The 23370-nt window shown below is 30.9% G+C and overlaps 1 protein-coding gene across 1 annotated transcript in view; it reads right to left on the bottom strand.

Moving 5' to 3' along the window:
* Positions 1-23370, bottom strand: part of LOC123657272 (putative inorganic phosphate cotransporter) — a 33813-nt gene that overhangs the window by 6001 nt on the left and 4442 nt on the right. Inside the window, exons 2-5 of the mRNA XM_045592847.1 lie at positions 2392-2471; positions 2030-2229; positions 1250-1486; positions 141-350 (exon numbers count right to left, since the gene is read on the bottom strand). Of these exons, the coding sequence (XP_045448803.1) occupies positions 141-350; positions 1250-1486; positions 2030-2229; positions 2392-2425 (681 nt within the window). The 5' untranslated portion in view covers positions 2426-2471. The remainder of the gene's footprint in view (positions 1-140; positions 351-1249; positions 1487-2029; positions 2230-2391; positions 2472-23370) is intronic.

Here is a 23370-nt window from a genome sequence, read left to right as displayed (position 1 = left end):
ATATGTTTTAACAGTGGAAGTTATTGGATAAGTACAAAAATTCAAGTAATGTAAAATATCAGAACAGTAAATTTAATATAAAAAAAAATATATATTAACTTTACTATTCAAAAAATCAACTAAATATCAGTTCAACTTACCCAAGCAATGAACCACATAATTCCGAAACAACCGAAGAAATAAAATACATTAGCCCAGTCTCCGCCTCCTGCCATAAGGATGCCAGACATAAATGATCCAAATATATTGCCTATTTGCGCACCACCAAAGACCAAAGCGCCTTGTCGTGATCTTTCGTGTGGTGGGACCCACCGAGCTAACACAATCATCAGAGCCGGCATTGTTGGACCCTGGAACGTACAAATGATTTTATATAGAAGACGTTACCAATAAAATCAGGCTTATAAGTAAATATTTCAATAAATGCAAACTCTGAAATTGCTATCATAATAAAATTATAAAGAAGTCTTAAGAATTAGCTAACTTGACGTCAAACTGATACGATAAATACGTTAAATGGTACTGAAATGTTTTAAAATTAAATTACAGATATATTTATTAGTTTTATTTACATTTATGCGGTTAGTGCTTTCTGCTGATAACATCGCTTATTTTTAAAGTTAATAGGGAAAAAGTAAATTATGATGACCTGAACAGCTTCACCGCGAATCGAATATTTGTTTAAAACAAAACTGGTTTTGAATGCCAAAGAAATTTGATTGTTTTGAATAGTAACGGTCGCAGTAAAACACAAAGAGAAATAACAAAATTGTAACTCCAATTTTCTGACTGCGCAAAGTAAACGTAGGAAACGGATACATTTATGACAAAATCTCACAAAAAAAATTGCAATTGTGTGAGTATAAAGTTAAACTTTGAAAAAGTAATTTATATATTAAGGTTTATTATTCGATGCAGGATTACGAAAGTACATTATAAACGATAAAAATTTGGTGACGCTGTATTTCATGCAAGATATTACCATTTTTTTTATGAAAACACAATTAATTTTTTTAAAAGAGCAACTGTAGAGTGTCTTGGCGATTCTTCTCTGTAGAAACTATATTTCGAATCGGTGGTAGCTTTTCATTAGCAAAAAAAATGTAAGTTGTAAGTGTAAAATAATATACAATAAAAATTTATAGGACTTTTAAAGAGTCTGTTCATCTATATTTCATTTAAATTCTACGGAAATTAAAAGATAGTACAGCCAAATACACTCGTATTTTACAAAAAGTGAAAAAAGTACCTCTCCCATGCCTTGTAAAACACGAAGTATGAATAACCATGTTGCTCCACCGGCTTTTACGACAATCGGAGTTAATAAAGTGAATATGGCTGTACTCAAAAGACCAATTCCAAGAGTCCATTTGCCCCCGTATCTTTCAGCCAAGTATCCGCCAGGGACGTGAGTGATTGCGTACCCGTAGTAAAATCCACTAAGAATAAGTCCTTGAGTCGACTCAGACCACTCAAAAATCGCGTGCTGAAAAGAAAATTGTATCTAATTTATTTGAGGAAATTTTAAGTTATCTTTTTTATGTTATACTAGCTGTGCCTGCAACTTCGTTCGCGTGGAATTAAAAAAAAATATTGTTCAGTTCGCATAGTTCTTAAATAAACAAATTCCTAAAATAAAATTAGCCTAAGTAATACCTTATTAAATCTGCCAGTGAAAATCCTGTCAAAATCAGTCCAGCCGTTCGAGAGATTGAAGAAGTAGCAGAATATAAGGAAAGTTGCTTGCCGGCAAAAACATTTATAGTATGTATATAACGTGTATATAAATAAAAATGAATGGCCGATGAATCCAAACGACAGCACAAAACTAGTAATTCTTTTTTTGTGTTCCTTAATTTGAGTTAGTCTTATGTTTTTTTAATAACAAAACGTTCATTATGAAACGATACTTCTATAGAATTTTTCATAAAAGTAATATATGTACATCTGTCCAACACTTAGAGAATACATTTACTAAGAAATAAATCTTACATTTTTACGATAACATACATGTATAGTATTTACTCACAGGCTTAAAATCAGCTGTTCCATTGCCAATTATTTCGCTATCATCAGGACATGCGTTAGGGTCATAGTTTTCATTTCCACTATTAGTATTGTTAACCATTTGAGTGACCGCGAGGTTCAAACAGACGCGCATTGTATACGCGTTGCATACAGCCAGCAGTCCCATGATACCGAGGACGTACCGCTGAGGAATTAGGAACACTAAGCAAAGAAAATTTATTAATATTATAAAGAAATTAAAATTTGATGGTGTAAATAATAAAATAATTTAATTAAAGGAAATTAAATAAATAAAAGTAAAATAATATCGTTTTTATAATATTATATTTTCAACCCATTTTTTTCTACGAAGGACGAACTTACACTTCGACACGGTTAGTCGCCATCCTTGTAACATTGCAACGTAGAAGACAAATAATAATGTCGCTACCGTCAATTTTGACCTGGAATGAAGAAAAAAACCTAAATTAAACTACAGCCTTTAATTACAAAAGTATTGAAATCAATTCTAATTTATACAACCTAATAATTTCCTTTTATTTATGTTCATTTTTCTAAAGCTTGTTGAAAATTACTGCAGAACCACATTTACGAGTATTTAAGCGAGATATTTTACAATCTGTAACTCCAGTAAAAAGTTACATCAGCAAAAAAGTTTATATTCTGATACTAGCGTTTTTTTTTTTTTTTTGTTAAGTAAGAAACGCTTATATGCTTTTTAATACTGATTTGAAAAAACTGATCTAACTGAAACTGAAAAAAACTGATCGCAAGTTAAAATTCAGAATAGAATATTGCGGAATAAAAAATTACGATAAATAATTTAATCTTTAAATTACTTCTGTCTTTGAGAATACGCTAAAGTGTTCTATAGAGTATTGGTTTTTTAAGTACACGACCTTAAATATTTCATTGACATACTTTTATTGTGATGTACTCAATATCGTAACCGTTACGATTACTAATATACTAATAAAAATAAACGTATATTACGTACGAATATAAGTACATACTGTTTTTAAGTATTTTGTGCTTTATAATATATATTTCTTAATATTTATCGTAAAATTTTGTCATAGAATAATAAATTAAGAATGTTTTGAAAAAGTTTGTTGTAAATAATTATAAAGGATACATAAATATCGATATTCTGGTTTCGATTACAGTTTTCGTTTTTAGGTTAACTTCGATGTAATATTACTGAGTGTCCTAAGCACGTAGAAGAATAAAATAAAAATACTGTAAAACTATCTATTGATGATCGAAAAACAAATATGGATTTATTTCCAAAAAGTTTAATATCCATTTATAATTCCATAATACTATATTATCAATAAATAAATTCATTATCTTAATATTTTAACCTTTAATTAAAGCCTTTGAAAGCTATTCTCATTATTTTTGGACAAGAAATTGGAGATGATGTGATTAATCTTTATTAAATATCGCTATATCTTTGTGCCTTTCAAAGTGCTTCTTTGAAATCGTTTTCACATTTTAATATCAATCATCAATTTGTCTTAAAAATAATTAAGATTTATTTAGAGGTTTAGCATAATTGCATATTTGAGATATGTTTAAATAGTGGACGGTATATATTTAATTTATTTTATAATGGCCCTGACTTAACAAAAATGTGACTGTGAATGCACATTGCATAGACAGGTACGCGTGGCAGCACATAATTTTGAAAGCTAAAATTTGTTTCGCGGCAAAAATAATTTAGTTCAAAAATTCAATTTTAAAAATGGAATAAAACGAATTTCCTTTTATATTCGATGTTAAAATATTCATGACCAAAATATGCAACGTCGAAACTAAATATTTGCACACAAAGTATTTGAAAAAACTTTGTTAGAGCATTTGTAATAAATATAAGAAATAGAAATAAAAATAATGTACTACGTCTTTGATAAATCTTCAATCTTCGGTCAGTATTTTTATATCTTCTCATGTAAATTAATACTAAAGATATAAGAGATAATTATGCTTAATATTTTAAATGATATATTATTATTTTATTTCCCTTGATAATTTACTAATATGGGCTCGCTTGCTAAGCTGTGCTCGATTCCACTGATCATATTATATCAACTATCAACATCCATGTTATGATATATAACATGTTCATCGAGACGACAGGTGTCATTAGAGATTTATACTTATATGAACATAACACAAGGTTAAGGGTGAAGCATAAACCACCTACTATTTCTACGATTTTCAAAAGTTTTAAGGTTGTATTCACTACAGCACCGACCAATCTTCATCGTACCTTCTCTATTCTACGTGATATACAAATAACTAAATTAAATGATTGTGTTTACTGATAAACGAAAAAAACCGATTTCAATTACCCTCCTGGTTATTCTGGTTTTTTATCATGGTACCACCCCACTGCTATCTCCTTTCCAACAAAGAAAAAGAATCATCAAAATCGGTTCATTAAACGATGAAGTTATCCCCGAACATATATATGTATATGCTCGAATTGAGTAACCTCATCCTTTTTTGAAGTTGGTAAAAAAAATTGTTCAGTTCCGACACGTAACTGGAGTTTACTCCTTAAGAACGATTGCCATGATATTTAAAAATTAAAATGTTCCATTGAAACTAAATTACGAGTGTGTATGTACAAGTATTTTCAAACTGTATCAAAAATATCAGTCAAATAGAAGCAGCACTTTAAGTCAGTTTTCAATCTACCTTGTACATAAACTGTCGTTTATATTTGACTTTCTTCTTATTTTTGACTTAGAAATTGTGTTGTTTATAAGTAGTATTTCTATATGTAGTATATATATATATATATATAATTTTTTTTTAAATACGTCTATGCGCCAGCGTTACATAAAATGACGCATATTGTTTTATCATAACAAATATTTCTTGACATTATCTGTTCTAATCTTTGAATAAGGTTTAGGCATTTGAAGTATTGCGCTTTTAAGTGTTTAGAACTAGTTAGATACGATTGTGAGAAAGAACATTTGATATTTTTCCTAGAAAGGGATCAAATAGTAATATGACAATTGAATGCTCGTAGTAAATAATGTAGATATATTATAGTTAAACAAAATAAGCATCATTAAATATCTACTTCAAAAGCTGAAGCAGTCCGTCTGAGGAAGTACCTCTACCATACAAAAAATCACAGCTAAATAATATTGCTCTCAAACAGTGTTGTGTTCCTGTAATGAGTAAGGTGGCGAGAGCTCCTTGGAAGGATCAGGTGTTGTATTGGCAACGCGCAATGTACAAGGAGAAAAAAAGCACAAAGAACGCATAGACACTCCTGTCCCCAACTGGGTACTTGAGAACAGTATTACGTGGCTGTGACCTTCTGTAAAGTCGAGGTACTTCCCCAATCCGTGTGCTTCTCTATCTAGAATAAATGATTATACTTTATAATTTTATATTTGAATAAAAGATAATAATCACCATACAACGTGACAATATAGTCGACGCAGTGACAATAAAGACAGGTTTAAGATAACAGATATCGTAGATTTAGATAAAACATAAGAGTTTCTATAAACTAGGATAAATTGTAAGAGTTATGAACTCAACATCATTGTCAACTTTAATAGGTAATGTCAATATAAATGTGATAACTAAATGTGATTTGTTGTGATTTCTGACACATTTTTTTCCGACTGACATTTAGGAATTACTGTTACTGTACTATACTTGTAATTCTTCTTATTATACTTTAGTATCGACGTGCTCTGACGAATTGTCATTTTTAATGAAAATCATTTAGTGTTTTATTGCTGCGTGCAATCGACATAAAAAGATTTTTCAATTACGTTTAACTTAAACATTTTTCGCTATTACCGTTTTACAAAACCACTATTAATAAAATCGTTGGTAGGAAAATATATTTCTTTTATTCTTAAATTAAAAAAATGTATATATTTTTTCTTCAAATTCTTAAGTGCAACAACATTTACAATTATAATAAAATTACAATCCTATATTATCCTATAATTCATGTTAACTTTAACGAGTCGAGTGTATGTGTGTGTATGATGTATGACATCATAAAAAATTAATGTCTGTAAATAATGAGGATCTACACAAGTATGTAATCAACGACGAAATGAAACTATGTAAATCGACAACATTTTCCTGCCATTTTAGTTTTACATATTGGATGTTAGACGTTTTTTCCGAAATACAAAAAAAATCTACATTTAAAAAAAATAATAGTAATAAATATAGTAAGAAAATGCTATTATTTGATAGGAATATTTAATTAGTGATTTAATAAGGGAAATTGCACAGAACGTCCTCTTAAACTAGCTTTTCGTCTTTTTTGTGAGCTTTTCCAACGTGCATTACATGAGTTTAACATTCCGTTCCAAGTTTTATTCCGTTTTTTTTTTTCGTTATAATCTAGCACTCACAAAAAATATATCACTGTACTGATGAAAATATTATTTATCATGTATTTAATTATACGTTATTGTACACTATAACTACATTTCTTTTTTCGATTGTATTGTTTTATGTATGTTGTCTCAGAACTTTTGACTGGGTGGACCGACTGATTTTGATAATTATTATTTTAGTCAAAAGGTGGTGCATGTTATATGGTCCTATTTAAATTTAATAGACATCTAATAAGTGCTTTTTGAGTTATATCTAATATCTATAATTTTCATCGACCTACGTTGTATTATACCGCATAACTTTTTACTAGATATACCGATATTGGTGATTGGTATTTTATTCAAAAACTGATACTTGTCTTGTAGTCCCATTGAAATTTGATCGAGGTCTGATTACTATTGTTTGAGTAATCTTTGATAACGCGTATTTACTTGACTGTCTTTAACCGACTTCAAAAAAGGAGGTTTCTTAATTCGACCGTATATATTTTTTTTATGTGTTCGCGGATAACTTCGTCGTTTATAAACCGATTTTGATAATTCTTTTTATGTTGGAAAAAAGATATCCCAAGGGTGGTACCATGATAAAGAACCTAAGATCTGGTGATGGAATCCCGGAGAAATCGAGGGAAACCTTCGAAAATCGTAGTGACGACTAGTGCGTTAGTTAATTTTTTTCGTCTACTTACGTTTTATAACTTGTCGATGTAATTGAAGTCGGTTTTTTTTCATTTTCTAGCAAACACAATTATATCTTTACAAATTAAAACATATCATAAAGTAAATTTTATGTAAATATTATAAAGTTTGACTGTTTGTTTAATAACGCTAATTTCAGAAACTACTGGTTCGAATTAAAAAAATATTTTTGTGTTTGATTGTCCATTTTTTAGAGGAAAGATAGGCTATATTACATCATGTTGCAACAAATAGGAGCTGAGTTTATTAATGCGCGGTATGACGGAATTCATCGCAATTAAAAGTCCTAAAGAAAATCCGTGACAGCATATAGTGAACAATTTTAAGCACTAAACCACATGTGTAGCTAATCTTCCATAGATCTGATGCTATAAATTTGGAAATTTTATTAAATTTAAATTTCAGAATAAAATATATTTTAATATAAAATTTATATGTATGACAAAAAAAAATAAAATGATGAAGGAATTTAAAAAGATAAGGAAAATATAGTTACGTAAGCAATATTAAATCGCGAGAATGTTTAAAAGATTATTTTACCGTATAACCTAATCAGTAATTAATCCATGGCCACGTTGCACAGTGAAAGGATACACTGTTTACCTATGACTTTGAAAATACTGTGAGTAGACACGGATCTGATAAAAAAAGTATCGCTTTCGCAAACCGTCATTTTGTTATTTTGTAATTGCTTAATGAGAGCAAATTTTAGAGTTCTTCCTGAAAATAATGAAAACCTTAATTGAAACACAAAATCTTAACATTATCAATAAAACCTCACAAGTATTTTTTTTTTAATGATTCTGTTCTTGTTATGCTTTGACATGTTGCAGAATCATCTCTCCGGGGCATGATGGGAAGAGCCGCAAGGATACAAATCCATCCCGACCGGCAATCGAACCCGGAACCACCTGTGTTTAGGCTCCCATACAACACACGCGTCACTATACCAGACCATTGGATTTTCTGTTGGGTACAACAGAAAATCTTACAATTAAAAAAAATAGACATAGCTGTTCTTGCAAAAGCACATGTAAACATTGACATACTTTTCCTGTTGTGTTTTTTAGATGGTTAAGAATCGAGTTTTTTTTTGTAATAATTTCACAGAAAATAAAAGCCTTTTATGTCTAATGTCAACAAGCAATTTTCCTCAATAAAAGAGGAATGTTTATAAGCAAATTTACATTCAATAATAAACTAACTATAATAGATTATTTATGGCACTTAAAAAAATAGGAACAAATATCTATGATAAGTTTTTTTTCTAATTTTATTTACTAAATAATATATTAAGTAAAATAATTATTTTATTAACCATTGCGCAAATTTTTATTAATACTTGACTGAAATGAAATTTCTTCAAAACACTTCTTTAACTTTCCAACCTACCTACAAACCCTTTAGAATTCCAAAAGAGGGACTTAATAATACCCTAAGCCTTAAACCGGTTCTAAAGGACGGAAGGATATTATATAAAAATAATTAGGTAAGTAGTACAAGCCATACAATCCTTCAAGGACGAAGAAACCTGTTTTATCAAATATCATGTCAATGAATACAAGTTATTCTTCATTTTCCTTAGTTGGGTGGGGTTTTGCAACTTGTTCATTGTTTACGGAGTGTTCGTATGAGACAGGCATTGTCGTGATGTTGTTTTATGGAGTAAGAAATTAATCGTTACACAAATTGTAAAATGTAGTTTAAAACCATGTATTTTTGTAGATTCTAGTTGCTGTTATTAGTATCATACCAGAACAAGTCATTTTTTTGTGACGTGCGTTCCTTAAATATCTATACAAATAATAAAATGGTAGGAAAGTCAAAACTGTACATTGAATATTTTTTTTAAAGAATACTTGGGTCGTGATCTACAATTGATACCGAAGCCAAAAATATAGTATATTATAAATATTTTTGTCTGTTTGTCTGTATGTATTTCCGGGATAAACTCAAAAAGTACTGCATGGATTTACTTCAAATTTTACACGAATATTATTAAGAAGTCGGGTCAACATATAGGCTACATATTATCACGCTATCACCTACGGGGAACGAGCAGAGAACCTTTATTTTTTCAAGGCATTCTGTAACAACGTGTAATCTAACGACGCATATTTGAATGTTGTTGTTATTATGCTATCAGTTAGCTTCACACTATAAAAATCACGCAATATAAGTAACTTAGGCCAATTAACATAATTAAACGAATATAAGTAGTATCAAGACAATTTTAAAGCAGCGCCATTTATGAGATTTCAAAAACATTATCATAACCACTAATGTTGTTTATCGAGAAGTCCTATAAGTATGTATTCCCTATTTATACGCTATTCTGTATTCCTTATTCATTATTTTCTCCGTCTGCTTCAGTCACAACTTATGACTTAATTCAACAGAATCACCATAAAGTCATTTATTTAAAGCAGGCTGAAAATAAATACTTTTTGAAGGTCAATTTTACAAAAAAACAGTCTTCCTCTGTTACTGCACTTTCTGTAGATATGAAATGTAAAGAAGAAACGGGTTAATGAATGTTATTTTAAAAGGTATAATCGTAGGTATTTTTGGTGCTGTATAGCGTTCACGCAGACGACGTCGCGGGCAGCAGCTAGTATTTTATAATAATTTGAAATATTCAATACCTACTCAACTTTAATGTCAAATTTTCCGCATATACTCGTAAAGTGTTCTTAAATTTGGTTGTTCAAGTTTATATACATCTAAATATAAATATTATATATATATATATATATATATATATACAAACTTTTCATTATTTTAATTTTAGAAAATATTAATTTCATTTGTGAAAGTTTAAATCATTCTAGACGAGATATTTAAACATATTATCATCTAAATAAAAAATAATAAAGAGCGTCGTCAATCTTCAATTAACATTTCCCGCTGGAATACTTTGTCCTGAAGATCCGGATGCGCAGATAACAAATATTAATACTCTTAAAATGAAAACTTATTGCGCGAACATATTAAACTGTGCCTTCTTGTAATTTTTTTGATGTATATTTATTACATTATATTTTTGAATTGAAGTTTATGTTGAAGACACTCATTTGTCTTATTTGTAAAAAAATGTTTGTACACTTTTGTCTTTATTACATTCGATTTGATACAAAATCGATATGACATGAATATAAAAAAACAGGTCAGTAAGATTTGTATACCTACAGGAAAATAAAATCAAAATTACATCTTACGTGTCCATATACCTAAACTTATTTTTTCCTCATTAAGATATATGTATATGTGTGTATGTATATCCAAAGTATGCATTTTATTGCTTAAACTATTCATCATTAATTTGCGGCATATTTAATAAAGATGTGTTGAAATATATATATATATATATATATATATATATATATATATATATATATATATATATATGTAGTGTAATGGGAAAAGTATTTAAAAAAATTAAGACTACTATTTTTTGTACAAACCAAAAAAATATATTTATTTCGTCTTATGTGTACGGTAAACAATGACAGTGTGGTATCGCATTATTTCTGTAACAAAAGCTATTAATATTTTACGTCACAAGTGAATATTTATTATTCTCCGATGAAGTTACGGTAATTTTAGTAAAAAAGTGAGTTTATATTCCGGTGGTGTTGAGCAACGGAGCAAAATACTCGTGTCCAATCGATAATTCTATGAGGTCGACTACTTTCAGACGGTACGTTCGCGATATAAAACCTAATTCGTCTCAGTAAATCATACTGGAATTAAACAAAGATTATTTCACTCCAAGAAAAAAAAACAACGCTATACCGTGTTTTGCATTAAGCAATTAAAATATAAATATCCACTTTATTGAGTTTTTTACCTATACTACTCCGTAAATATAACTACAAATAAAAATGGAAATAAAAATATTGTTATTGTATTTCTATAAAAACGGACTTGATACACTATTTTAAAATTCTTATATATTAAGCCTTATAATTTTATATTATTTTTTTAAAACAACCTCTTTGAGAAAATTTGGGTCATCAAGACAAATCTAACGATATCCTAATTACAAATATCTGTCCAGTGGCTTAGTGGATAGACGGTGATAAAAAATATTACACGCATGCATGCAAGATACTGGCGAAAACATATCCCTTCTTGGCCGACAGGTAAAATAAATTGTCTTACGAAGTCGCCTGTTTTTTTTAATAAATGCCTGATAACATGCTTATTAATACTAGTGGTCTAAATTCGACCATAACTAATTTAAATTATAAGTTTGAACATTATTAGGGTTCTGTTGTCAAAGACTATACTTCTATACTGCTTCTGTGCTGTGTGGCTGCGGCACTAAAGAATTTAGCCACCCCCTTTCTTCCCGTGGGTGTCGTAAGAGGCGACTAAGGGATAACACAGTTCCGCTACCACCTTGGAACTTAAAAAGCCGACCGATGGCGGGATAACCATCCAACTGCTGGCTTTGAAATACACAGGCCGAAGACGGGCAGCAGCGTCTTCGGTGCGACAAAGCCAGTACTGCGGTCACCAACCCGCCTGCCCAGCGTGGTGACTATGGGCAAAACACATGAGTTCACGTTATTTTTGGCGTAAACTTGTGGAGGCCTATGTCCAGCAGTGGACGGTATAGGCTGTAATGATGATACTTCTATAATAATAATGGTCTAAGATCCGAACCTAAGTCGATTTTCACCGAGCTGATAATAAAATGAAACATACTTTATAAATTTAGTATAGTAGATAATATACCAAGAATGGGTTGCCTAAAAAAATCCTGGACTGAGGTTCGGATCTTCTACTAATAGTTTGTTTACTGTATAATCTTTTAGCATGCATCCTTTTGCTTCAAGGCCAAGCCATCTTTATGCGTCAAGGTCAGAATATATTTTGCGCAAAGGCTAATAAGATCACAATAAATATCAAACATACGAAATCCCTTGTCAATCTTACCTACTACTTAAGACCTTGTGACACTTTAGAGTTCAAAAAACGCATAAAATGCAAAAAGTAAATTATTTCTAATTCTAATGTACTTGTAAAGCAAGCTACAAAAATGCGGTGATTGCATTTGTATCTTAACGTGAATTCGTTTTTTAAATAACTACTAATAGAAATTGACTGTTTAATCATTTATAAGAAGAAATTATTATTTTATTTTAAGAAAAGTACCTATAATTATAGAATTATCACTCTTCTAAAGAAATTTATTGAGACTAAATGAAAATGACCTTAACGAAATAACGAAGTGTGTATTTTTACCTATATTCCTAATACTTATTATATAAAATATAAAGTGGTAAAGAAATGAGATAGTAGTAATTTCATCATAGAAAATATATAATGTTGATAAATATGTATTAACATTAAATATAAAATGTTATTTAAAATTATTTTTAACAAATATATGAACGAAACTGATTGAAACATTTATTTCATCCGTTTTTTCTTATTAAAATATATAGTAAATATAGTGCAACATAATGCTTAATAAATAATGAGTTAATAATGAGTTAATAAATTAAAGTAAACCGATAATTTTTGTAGAAAAATTTCACCAAAAAGAAATTCAAATCAATCAGTTAAATAATACGTATTAAATTCAATGATTCTGAAAATTGTGAAGGAAATAAACTTGGACAGAATATTGTTTTAACTAAAAGATACTTTACTAGTTATAATAAATATTTAAATGTAGTACTTAGTGCAGAAGGGGAGCGGTATAGCGACATTAATATGTTTTATTACGTGGTTTAACTGAACTGGAGCTAATAACAACAAGTACAGTAGTTGCCAATCTAGACTGTTTAATTAAACTTTTTTTATGATTGCTACAGTAAGTAAAATAATAAATTGCTTTAAATACGTCAGCTGTATTCAGTTGAGACAATAGTATAAGATGTAATCAAAGTTTAACGTAAAGAATATAGTCGATGGTAAAATAAATATATACCTATATTTTGTTTAATATGAAGTGTATGTGTACTAACTGAGGTAGGGCATAGCAGGAATTTCCTGCTCAAAATATGGAGCAGCCCGACTGGGGTAGTACCTCGACCTTACAGAAGATCATAGCAAAATAATACTGTTTTCAAGCAGTATTGTGTTCCTGTTGGTGAGTAAGGTGACCAGAGCTCCTGGGGGGATTGGGGATTGGGTCGGCAACGCGCTTGCGATGCTTTTGGTGTTGCAGGTGTCTATAAGCTACGGTAATCGCTTACCATCAGGTGAGCCGTACGCTTGTTTGCCGACCTAATGACATAAAAAAATGCAATATTTTTTTATTATTTAATCAAAGGCCGTAATAAGCATTTTTAATAACTAACTAGCTAGTAAATGTGTTTCATTTTCATTCTAAAGGTGATACGAAATCTCTCATATATTACACTAGCATCCCGCCCCGGCTTCACACGGATATTTAACAAAAAATTCCAAAAAAAATTTCCCCTCATTTTTTTGAAATTATAATATGGCCTATGTCATCCGCTGATAGTCTAGCTTCTAACAGTGAAAGAATTTTTCAAATGGGTTTCAAAAGTTTCGGACTTTCGGAGCCTATCAATGCAAACAAACAATCAAATATTTCCTCATTATAATATTATTATAGAAAACTATCCATTAAAGGAAATGTAATGAGCTTTAACACGATACCTAGTCTAAACACCGCAGTACTATTTTAATAACTTAATATAAGTCATTCATTACAATAGCAATGACGTAACAAGAAATCCAGGTCCAAAATATTAATCAGTAAAACGATGAAGAAAGATGATTTGATGGCCTTTAAATGCTTAGCGGAATAACTTTCTCGATATATAAGTAAACACTCAAAACAAGACAGTTCATAAATATGACCTTATTAATAAAAAGTTTGTATCAAATTCATTCAGAGCTTAGTAGCTAAAATGAAATAGATATATTCACATATACCCACTTATACACTATTTTATTTGTGGAACGTTAGAAATATATGCATAACACCACATAATAAATAGTATTCATTCTTACTTAGTAACATAATTGCATTTTCGATACCACTTATTAAAAATAGATGGCATTGAAAAAACGATACACGTAATAAAACCGTTCACATACTTACTTGTTTTGAAATTGGGTAACATCGTTCTCTAACGACCTTTTTTCTTTAACATGCACCATGATTTATACTGCACTAGACACCAGAGTATTCATAAAACTGGCTACTTGATTTTTTGACGTCACCGCCACACAAAAAATGCATTTATACTCATATGTATAAAACTCCAGTTTTATAACACATTAAAAAATTTATACAATATTCTGCACAATGTTATCGTTAAATAAATAGTCGTTTAGCTTCCACCAACCGTTTTAAAATAAAAATATCTTTATAAAGCCGGTAAGTAAATACTAAAGAATTGTATTGTACCTACTCGTCTATAAAGGGTTCAGCAGAATAATTTTAAAATGTATTTTCATTGTGTTATTGTTTTTTGTAATTTATTTATTTTATAAGCAATAAGAGTGTTGTCGCTAACTCATATATAAATAAATACAGTAAACAATGTCATCTATATTAATACGTGAAGTAAAAACTTTGTTTTCCGTTTTTACAAAAATTACGCGGACGGAGGATTATGACATTTCGCACGCTTATAGTTAATATAGAGAAGGAGTGCAGAATGCTATTATTATTTTTAATTTTGAATAAAAAATTAATTAAATCAATTTAAAAAGAAAACTAATACACACACTACCATGTATTTGACTCACATACGCATATATGCTTTTTTGTTTATTGTTATAGAAAAAGTAGTCTTTGGCAACTTCAAACTTATAATTTAAATTAACTATTGGCGACTAACGTTGGGCGATCATATACTTGAAATATATTTCTTCTATCGCTATAACACGCTATCGGAAATTATATTTTAGCATTGATATTAATTGTATTAAAGATAGGAATTTTCTTAATAATATATTTTTATTTATTTAATAATGAAATCGTATCAAATATAAAGTATCAAATTATGTTTAAAACGTGTTTAATATATTTTACTCTTTAACACTTCTAAAAATCTTAACAAATTGAAATGGCTGTGAAGCAGCCGAAATTCTTAAATTCTAATAGACGATAACTTGAAATGGCATTTCATCACTTAGACTTATTAAAATCTAGGCGCTCAGTAGATCAAATGCCAAAGATTTAAACATTGAATGAAAACATTAATGTTTTAAAATATCATCCAATATAATGATCTAAAACAATATCAAAGTTGATTTTAACGTCATTTTATGCTTAGGTTTCTTTGATATAAGAAAAAAATACCTATTAAATTTTATAATTTTGACATGACTTTCCTCCGCTTTTTATGAATTTCCTTCGCTAGACACGACGTAAAAAGTTGTAATGTAAGGCTCATATAATATAAATTTGGTATTTAATAAAATGTGTATCATTGAAAAAAAATTAAAAAGTCTTTCTTTCATTAAGCTTACTTATCAAATAATCTGTCATTACAATATTATTTTAATCATTATGTCCACATCCGCATTCGCAAATATTCGCGTCTAGTAGTCCGCATCTGCATAGCAGATATCAAATTTAACATTCGCAAAAATGCTACGAAGTAGGTACTCGGTTAACCAGTCAATTAAATAGCTATTTCTAGGGATAACTTACAAAGTACTAGTCAGATCTCGATCAAAATTAGAGGGAACTGCATGGGAAGTATCATCTTTCATTTACCAAATAATCATCAAAATCGGCACACCCAGTAATGATGTATGAAGTAACACATAAAAATACAGTAGAATTCAAAACTCCTTTTTTGAAGTCGGTTACCAAAATAATATTGAAAGGACAATATATACTAGGTATATTATATTAATATAATTAAAATAATATTACGTATTTTAAAACATTATTAATTGAATTAATTCTGAAACTTCGCTTTTTATTAAGGATAGGCTTTACAACGGCACGCTAATGTATGAACTAGAACATACAAAAAAAACCATGATACTCCTATTTAATTAATTAATATAATTATACTCCTCATCTCCGTGTATCTATTATGTTATCTTCTTACATCCATAAGCTTGTATCTATTTCTTTAACTCCATAAAATTTAATAGGTCTCTTTCTCCATGTAGGAGAAGGATCGAAGCGGTGTGATCGAAGTGGATTATCTACCACCACTCTGCCACTGCGGGTTGGCGGATATTTTCCCTGCTATGAATAGCGATGGCTATTATATATATAAAGTAACAACCGAAACCTACGGTTAACGTGCTCTCCGAGGCACGGTGGGGAGACCCACAATGACAGACATCCAAAACGGAATGAAATATTTGTAGAAATACAAATATGCATCCCGAGAGGGAATTGAATCCACAAACCGTCGGTGTTTTAGGCGACTATCCGCACCACTACACCAGAACGCTTATTCCTAAAAATAATCGAATTGCATTATTTACGAAATAATTAAAATGTTAAATAGCAACGAACAGCCTTCAGACAAGTTGGTAGTCATCGAGGTCAGTCGCATGATTATGTTTACGGTTGAATTACTTACTATTATTATAAAATACTCCGAGAATTAGACGTCTACGTTAAGTTTTATAAAATATTTTTAAAAGTTCCGTTAATTCAATTTAAATTACGTATCTAAGATTTTTATTTTTGTGTTACCCACATTAGGAATTCTAAACATTTTTTTTTTTTTTTTTGAATATCATATCAAAAATTCCCGCTGGAGCGGTCAATTTTTGATATGATATTCAAAAAAAAAAAAAAAAAAAAATGTTTAGAATTCCTAATGTGGGTAACACAAAAATAAAAATCTTAGATATTAAAAATAGCACGGTGTCGTCTCCTGTCAAAGATTTTCATTGTAATATGAAACTTTGAATAGTTACGGGTTTCTGTAAAGAGCTCACTATAGACGGCGCCACGGTTCGCTTAAACCGTAATTTAAAATTATCATATCGAAAATTTCGCTCGAGCGGGTGTATCGTTCCATAGCTTAATTGGCTAGAGCGCCGACACGGTACGTCGGAGACGCGGGTTCGAACCCCGCTGGAGCGGTCAATTTTTGATATGATATTCAAAAAAAAAAAAAATGTTTAAATTACGTATTTAATATTTTAAAAAAGCAATTAATTTAAGAGTTTCGATGCAAAGTTGTTAAAAATCCATATCTAGTTGCAGTTATAGACTAAATTAAGGGTTTCGCTTTATATTTACCGTCTATATCATTTTAGCCTATCGCAGCCCGCTGCTGCTGGACATAGTCCTCTACAAGTTCGCGCCAGACATTATGGTGCGAACTCATGTGTTTTGCCCATAGTCACCACGCTAGGCAGGCGGGCTGGTGACCACAGGGCTGGCTTTGTCGCACCGAAGACGCTTAAATGAATCATACGACGCTTTCACTGAGCGTCAGCGTCATTCGTTTCATATGATTATACTCCCCATACTTTTTTTCATACTAAGGGCCTTAATATCGTTTCATAAGTAAACTGTACTAATGATTATTAAAAGTCGCAGAAACAGAGAAATCATCAAACATATTTCAACATTGCTTCTAAAACTTCTAAAATTTCGTTGTATAAAATTAATCAATTAATTCCAAATTATATTTTTGTGCCGTTTGCAGTCGAAATACTTGAACCTTGGAGCAAGCAGTGCTTATTTTTTTTTATGAGATAACTCCTCGCCTTATTACCTCCACTGGTGACAAGAGGGTTGGTGTATTTTTTGCCCAGAGAATCGGCATAGCGATTCAACGGGGAAATGCTGGCAGCATTCTTGGCACAATTCCACGTGAACATGATTTATACCAAAACTATCTGTAAAAATTTAGTTCATCTGTAAATATTTAGTTCTTTAGTTGTGTGAATTGTAAATATGTATAATGATTAATAAACTTATTCAATTTTTAGATAAAATTAATTTGTTATCTTTTAACTATTTACTGTTTAATTGATTATTGTATAAATTTTTCCTATTCGTTTTTGTATTTCATAATATTGATTTTAGTGTTGCTTGAATTATTTATATTTCTGTCTGTAATTAATCGATAATTTCTTGTTAATATGTTCTTTTTGTTTATGTTGAAAACTTTTTCCGTTTGTTAGTTAGTTGTATAAATTCATTAGTCTATATATACAGGGTTACAGGAAAAGTCGTGCTAGATCCGTTAAGGGCGTGAAGTACCTATCATTTCTGACTTATTTCACTATAAAACACCCTACCCTAAACTTAACCCTTTTCGAGATATTCGACTTTTAATTTTTTTATTGAAAATTGCCGATTTTTAGGCTACTAAACTTAATTTTGTTTATTTTGTGTGTCTTATTATTATTATTATTATTATTGCATTTTTACATCTCTAATAAGATGTTTTACGACGTCAATCATTAAAATAGTGCATAAGTTAATTGAAAAGGCCGTAGTAGACAAGTGAAAGTTAAGAAATTAAAAAAAATATTATAAAGTTTATTTTTCTCTAAGGGATATCTCAGAAAAACATTATGGCAGTTGTTAGGCAGATGTGTTTTAAAATATCTACGTTTCATCAGCTATCTAACGAGGTATAACAACCGTTGTACAGAGAATACAATTTAAAGCATGATAATACAGAGAAACGTGATACACGTTCCTTTGTTTATTAATTAACATACAGAATAATGACCCTGATATTTTATACACTAATTAATTTTATCGTTAAATATGAAACATTACATTCTTTTCTTTATATTAACAATAGATTTGACAAAGTTGGCACATTCCTTTGATACTTTTTTTACTTAATGTAATTCAATATTACACGTTAATTTAACCTAAGTTTGTTTTCATTAAATTGTATTCCGATTTTTTCATAGAAATTTATATTTGTAAAGATTACGATGCCACGCCATTATCTTACAACTTATCTTCCTTAAACTGACAATAATATTCTAAAGCCTTCTAGACTATTTGCCAAATCAAAGTACACTAATTTAAGAACAGAGCAAAAAATAATAAAGTACTATAAAGATAAGTCATAAAGATAATATCACAACTCAAGCAAAATATAGTGTTATTAGCTAGTAAGAATTCTAATGAGCGTGAATTATCTATTCAGATTCATATCAAACTAACATACGGTAGGTCTTAAACAGACGTTTGTATGATAATAAACCTTATAAAAAATTAAATAAGACTCGGTATAGAAAGTTTCGGTTGTTTAATGAATACTAAATAATGTTCGATGATATTGTTAAATTTTATTGAACTCCTTACTAACTGAGGTAGGGCACAGCAGGAAATTTCCTGCTCAAAATATGGAGCAGCCCGACTGGGGTAGTATCTTGACCTTACAGATGTTGTTGGTGAATCAGGTGACCAGAGCTCCTAGGAGGATTAGGAATAGGTTAGGGAACGCGCTTGCAATGCTTCTAATGTTGCAGGCGTCTATAAGCTACGGTAATCGCTTAGCTCGGTGCTCTAGGTGAGCCGTACGCTTGTTTGCTGACTTAGTTATATCAAAAAAAGTAAATTTTAGCTTTATAATGTTACTAGAGATGTAATTTACTTTTCAAATTAAAGTCGTTAATGTAGTTACATAAAAACTAGATCAATATCTTTTATTTTCTTCCTCTGTAACCTTTTTGTATCAGTAAACAGATTAAAAAATAATTATCTCAGTGGTAAATTGAGTTACGTGTGCGTTCTTTCTCAAAGATACTATCGATCGAATAATTAGTTTACAGCTGACCCTTATACAATTGTGTGTATTGGCCTTGATTAAGTGGGACGTAGCGAGTCCATAATTAAATTCAACCTGACCATTAACCATGAGGAAGAGAATTGATGCTATTGTTGCTACAATACTTTCTGTGAATATTGGGTAAAATTAATTTTAGTTGTTTTACCGTTATAAGCTTATTCGGTACCTATATATTTTACTTTAAAATATGTTAATTTAAGTCTTTAAATAGTTATCTTTAATTAATAATTATATATTACTTATATTATACATAATATTAGTTTATATGTGTTTTGCGCAATATGAATTATCAAGTTTTATTTTTATTAAGTTTTTTTTTATTTTCTTTATTCGTACGTAGTAATTTTTTTTTTTGGAAATATCGTTGCGATGACGTTTTGATTGAGGAACGTTTTGACGTTTAGTCGTCTAAAATACTTAATAAAGTAATCCCGTACGGATATTAAAAAGTTTTAAAGGTATATCCTTTCAAAATAAATGACTTTCATTACTGAAAAGTAGTCGAACCAACTCGTGTAGGTAGTGGTGATAAAAATGTCTAAGGCTATATCGAATATTTTATAAACTTTTTGTAAAGTATTCTTATACAGAAATTATAATGAAAAATTCTTCATTTTTTTAATTCAAATATGTAAAACTGCATTTTTTATTTCATAATATGAATTCGTTTCGTGAAATGACGTTATAAATAGCGTGAAATGCGCATATTTTCATAACATTTCTCAATGTGTAAAATTAAAGGTGAAAGAACAGATATTTTAATTTTGAATATATTGTAGTATGAGATATGAGATCATATTTTATACCAAAATCAATCTACACAGCAATAAATATCCAAGTCAAAGGCTGGAGCAGCCCGTCTGAAAAAGTACTTCGACCTTACAAAAGATCACAGATAAATAATACTGTTTTCAAGCAGCGTTTTGTTCCCGTTGATTAGTAAGGTAACCAGACCTGTGGGGGAAAAGGGGATAGGGTCGGCAATACGCTTGATATGCTTCTAGACTTTGGCGTTGCAGACGCTTGTAAGCGACGGCAATCACTTACCATCAAGTGAGCCGTACGCTTGTTTTCCAATCCAGTTATTAAAAAAAATATCAATCAATTTTCATTACAGCCTATACAATCCACTGCTGGACATAGGCCTCCACAAGTTTACGTCAAAAATAACGTGAACTCATGTGTTTTGCCCATAGTCACCACGCTGGGCAGGCGAATTGGTGACCGCAGGGCTGGCTTTGTCGCACCGAAGACGCTGCTGCCCGTCTTCGGCCTGTGTATTTCAAAGCCAGCAGTTGGATCGTTATCCCGCCACCGGTCGGCTTTTTAAGTTCCAAGGTGGTAGCGGAACTGTGTTATCCCTTAGTCGCCTCTTACGACACCCACGGGAAGAGAGGGGGTGGCTATATTCTTTAGTACCGTAGCCACACAGTACAAAAAAATATATATATGACAAAAAATTATTTACTTATATTGTACATATAATAAAAATCTGTAGCCTAGGTTGTATAACATAAAGTTAACTTATAGCAATCTACTGTGATAAGCATTGTTGCCAGTATAAAATAAAATGTGTTAATTTTATTGGTTGTTGGACTCAACCTAACGTGTATTTGTAAGTGTGCGTTTACTTGTAATAATAAACCTTTGATTCGCGTGGCAAAGACATCCATCGTCGAATCAACACCTGTTCGTATCGTTATTTTATTTGTACCTATAGTAAATCAAATAAAAGTTTACTTAAAGCCGGATTTTACGTTTTTTGGAAAAACAATAAGTCGAATAGGCTCTTTGTGTATAAAAATCTCTGGGTTTTTTTTTTTTGTATCACTAGTTCGGCAAACAAGCGTACAGCTCACCTGATGGTAAGAGATTACCGTAGCTTATAGACGCCTGCAACACCAGAAGCATCGCAAGCGCGTTGCCGACTCAATCCCCAATCCCCCCAGGAGCTCTGGTCACCTTACTCACCAACAAGAACACAATACTGCTTGAAAATAGTATTATTTAGCTGTGGTCTTCTGTAAGGTCGAGGTACTACCACAGTCGGGCTGCTCCATATTTTGAGCAAGAAATTCCTGCTGTGCCCTACCTCAGTTAAGTTGGGTATTTGACAATTACCAATTTACTGTGTCTATGCCAGCTTGATAGACACAAATATACTTAGAGGAACAATTAACCGTCATCTCATCTAAAATGCGATATATTCGCTTATATTAACTTTAAATAGATTTTGATGATGAATTTATGTTTTTTAATTTGATGTTTTGAGTTTTGTTTTCGATTACCATGCCCAGCTTGGTGTCCTGACCTTCAGGTCGCTGAAATAGTTTTGGAAACAACTGCACGCTAAAATCTTCTGCTGAGTGGCAAAACATTCTATTTGTAATATAGTTTAATGTTAATTTGGCCAAGGTTTCTTTGAATCAACATAATAGGTACTTCTTGGGGTTTTGTACTGCCCTAGTAACAAGGATAATTATTTATCGGAGTTGAAGGATATATATATAAGGAACTTGTTTCCTAAGTATAGGAACATGATTTGCGTGGGTGATCTAAATACGTGTTTGTTAAAAATGACTCCAGAACACAAGCCTTAAATAATTTGACATCTTTAGTGAAGATGCACATTCTTCCCATACTATACAATATACAAACCTACTCACTACTTTCCTAATAGTCAGAATCCTCTTATTGACTTAATCTCTGTATCTCCACCTACTCTATTTCGCATAGTCAAATGGCTTCACGTGTCACGACTTAATTTACCTCGCTTATAAAGTGCGTCCTCCAAAGGTTAGAGGCAAAGTCTTACTCCAACTTAATTTCAAGCATATGGACCTGGAACGTGTGAGAGAAGATATTAAAACATCGACTGATCAGCAATATTGATGTTAAATGACATCGATAGCATGGTAGACTCCTTAATTGCGGAACGGATTTGATTATATGACAAGAGCACTCCAGTCAGATCGGTACGAATGAAACATACTCCCATCCGTCCATGGTCAAACCTAATAAGGCCAAATCTATGAATATAAGGGAATCATCGGCCAAAAAACGCTTGATGCTTATAAAAAATTGTATAAACTCTGCAACAGAATATGTAGGGATGCCGAACATCGCTATATTTACTCCAAAATTCAGGATCTCAGTCAAGAGCAAGTTTGAAGATTCTTTCGGTCACTCGGTGTGGGCAAGGCCAAAGAAACTTGTTGAAATTCAGTGGATCTTCACTCTCATTCTACCACTCCACCCGGTCCCACCAAATCGGTTTTTCATTCATTCGTATTAAATCTTGTTACTCCTGACCTACCATTACCATTCGTCTTCAAATCAGTCTCTGTTCAGTGTCTGTGGTGATATAAAAAAGTGTGTGCGCTATATTTCAGCGAAAGCCGTTAGGATTGATCACCTCAGTCTTGACATGCTTTTTCCCACACTGAAAGACATTGCTCCTGTGATCACTCACATAATGAACTGCTCACTTACGAGTAGTGTCT

This window comes from Melitaea cinxia, chromosome 10 (genome assembly GCF_905220565.1).
Source record: "Melitaea cinxia chromosome 10, ilMelCinx1.1, whole genome shotgun sequence".
In the NCBI taxonomy this organism is placed as follows: Eukaryota; Metazoa; Arthropoda; class Insecta; order Lepidoptera; family Nymphalidae; genus Melitaea; species Melitaea cinxia.
This window is presented reverse-complemented; position numbering and strand designations above follow the sequence as displayed.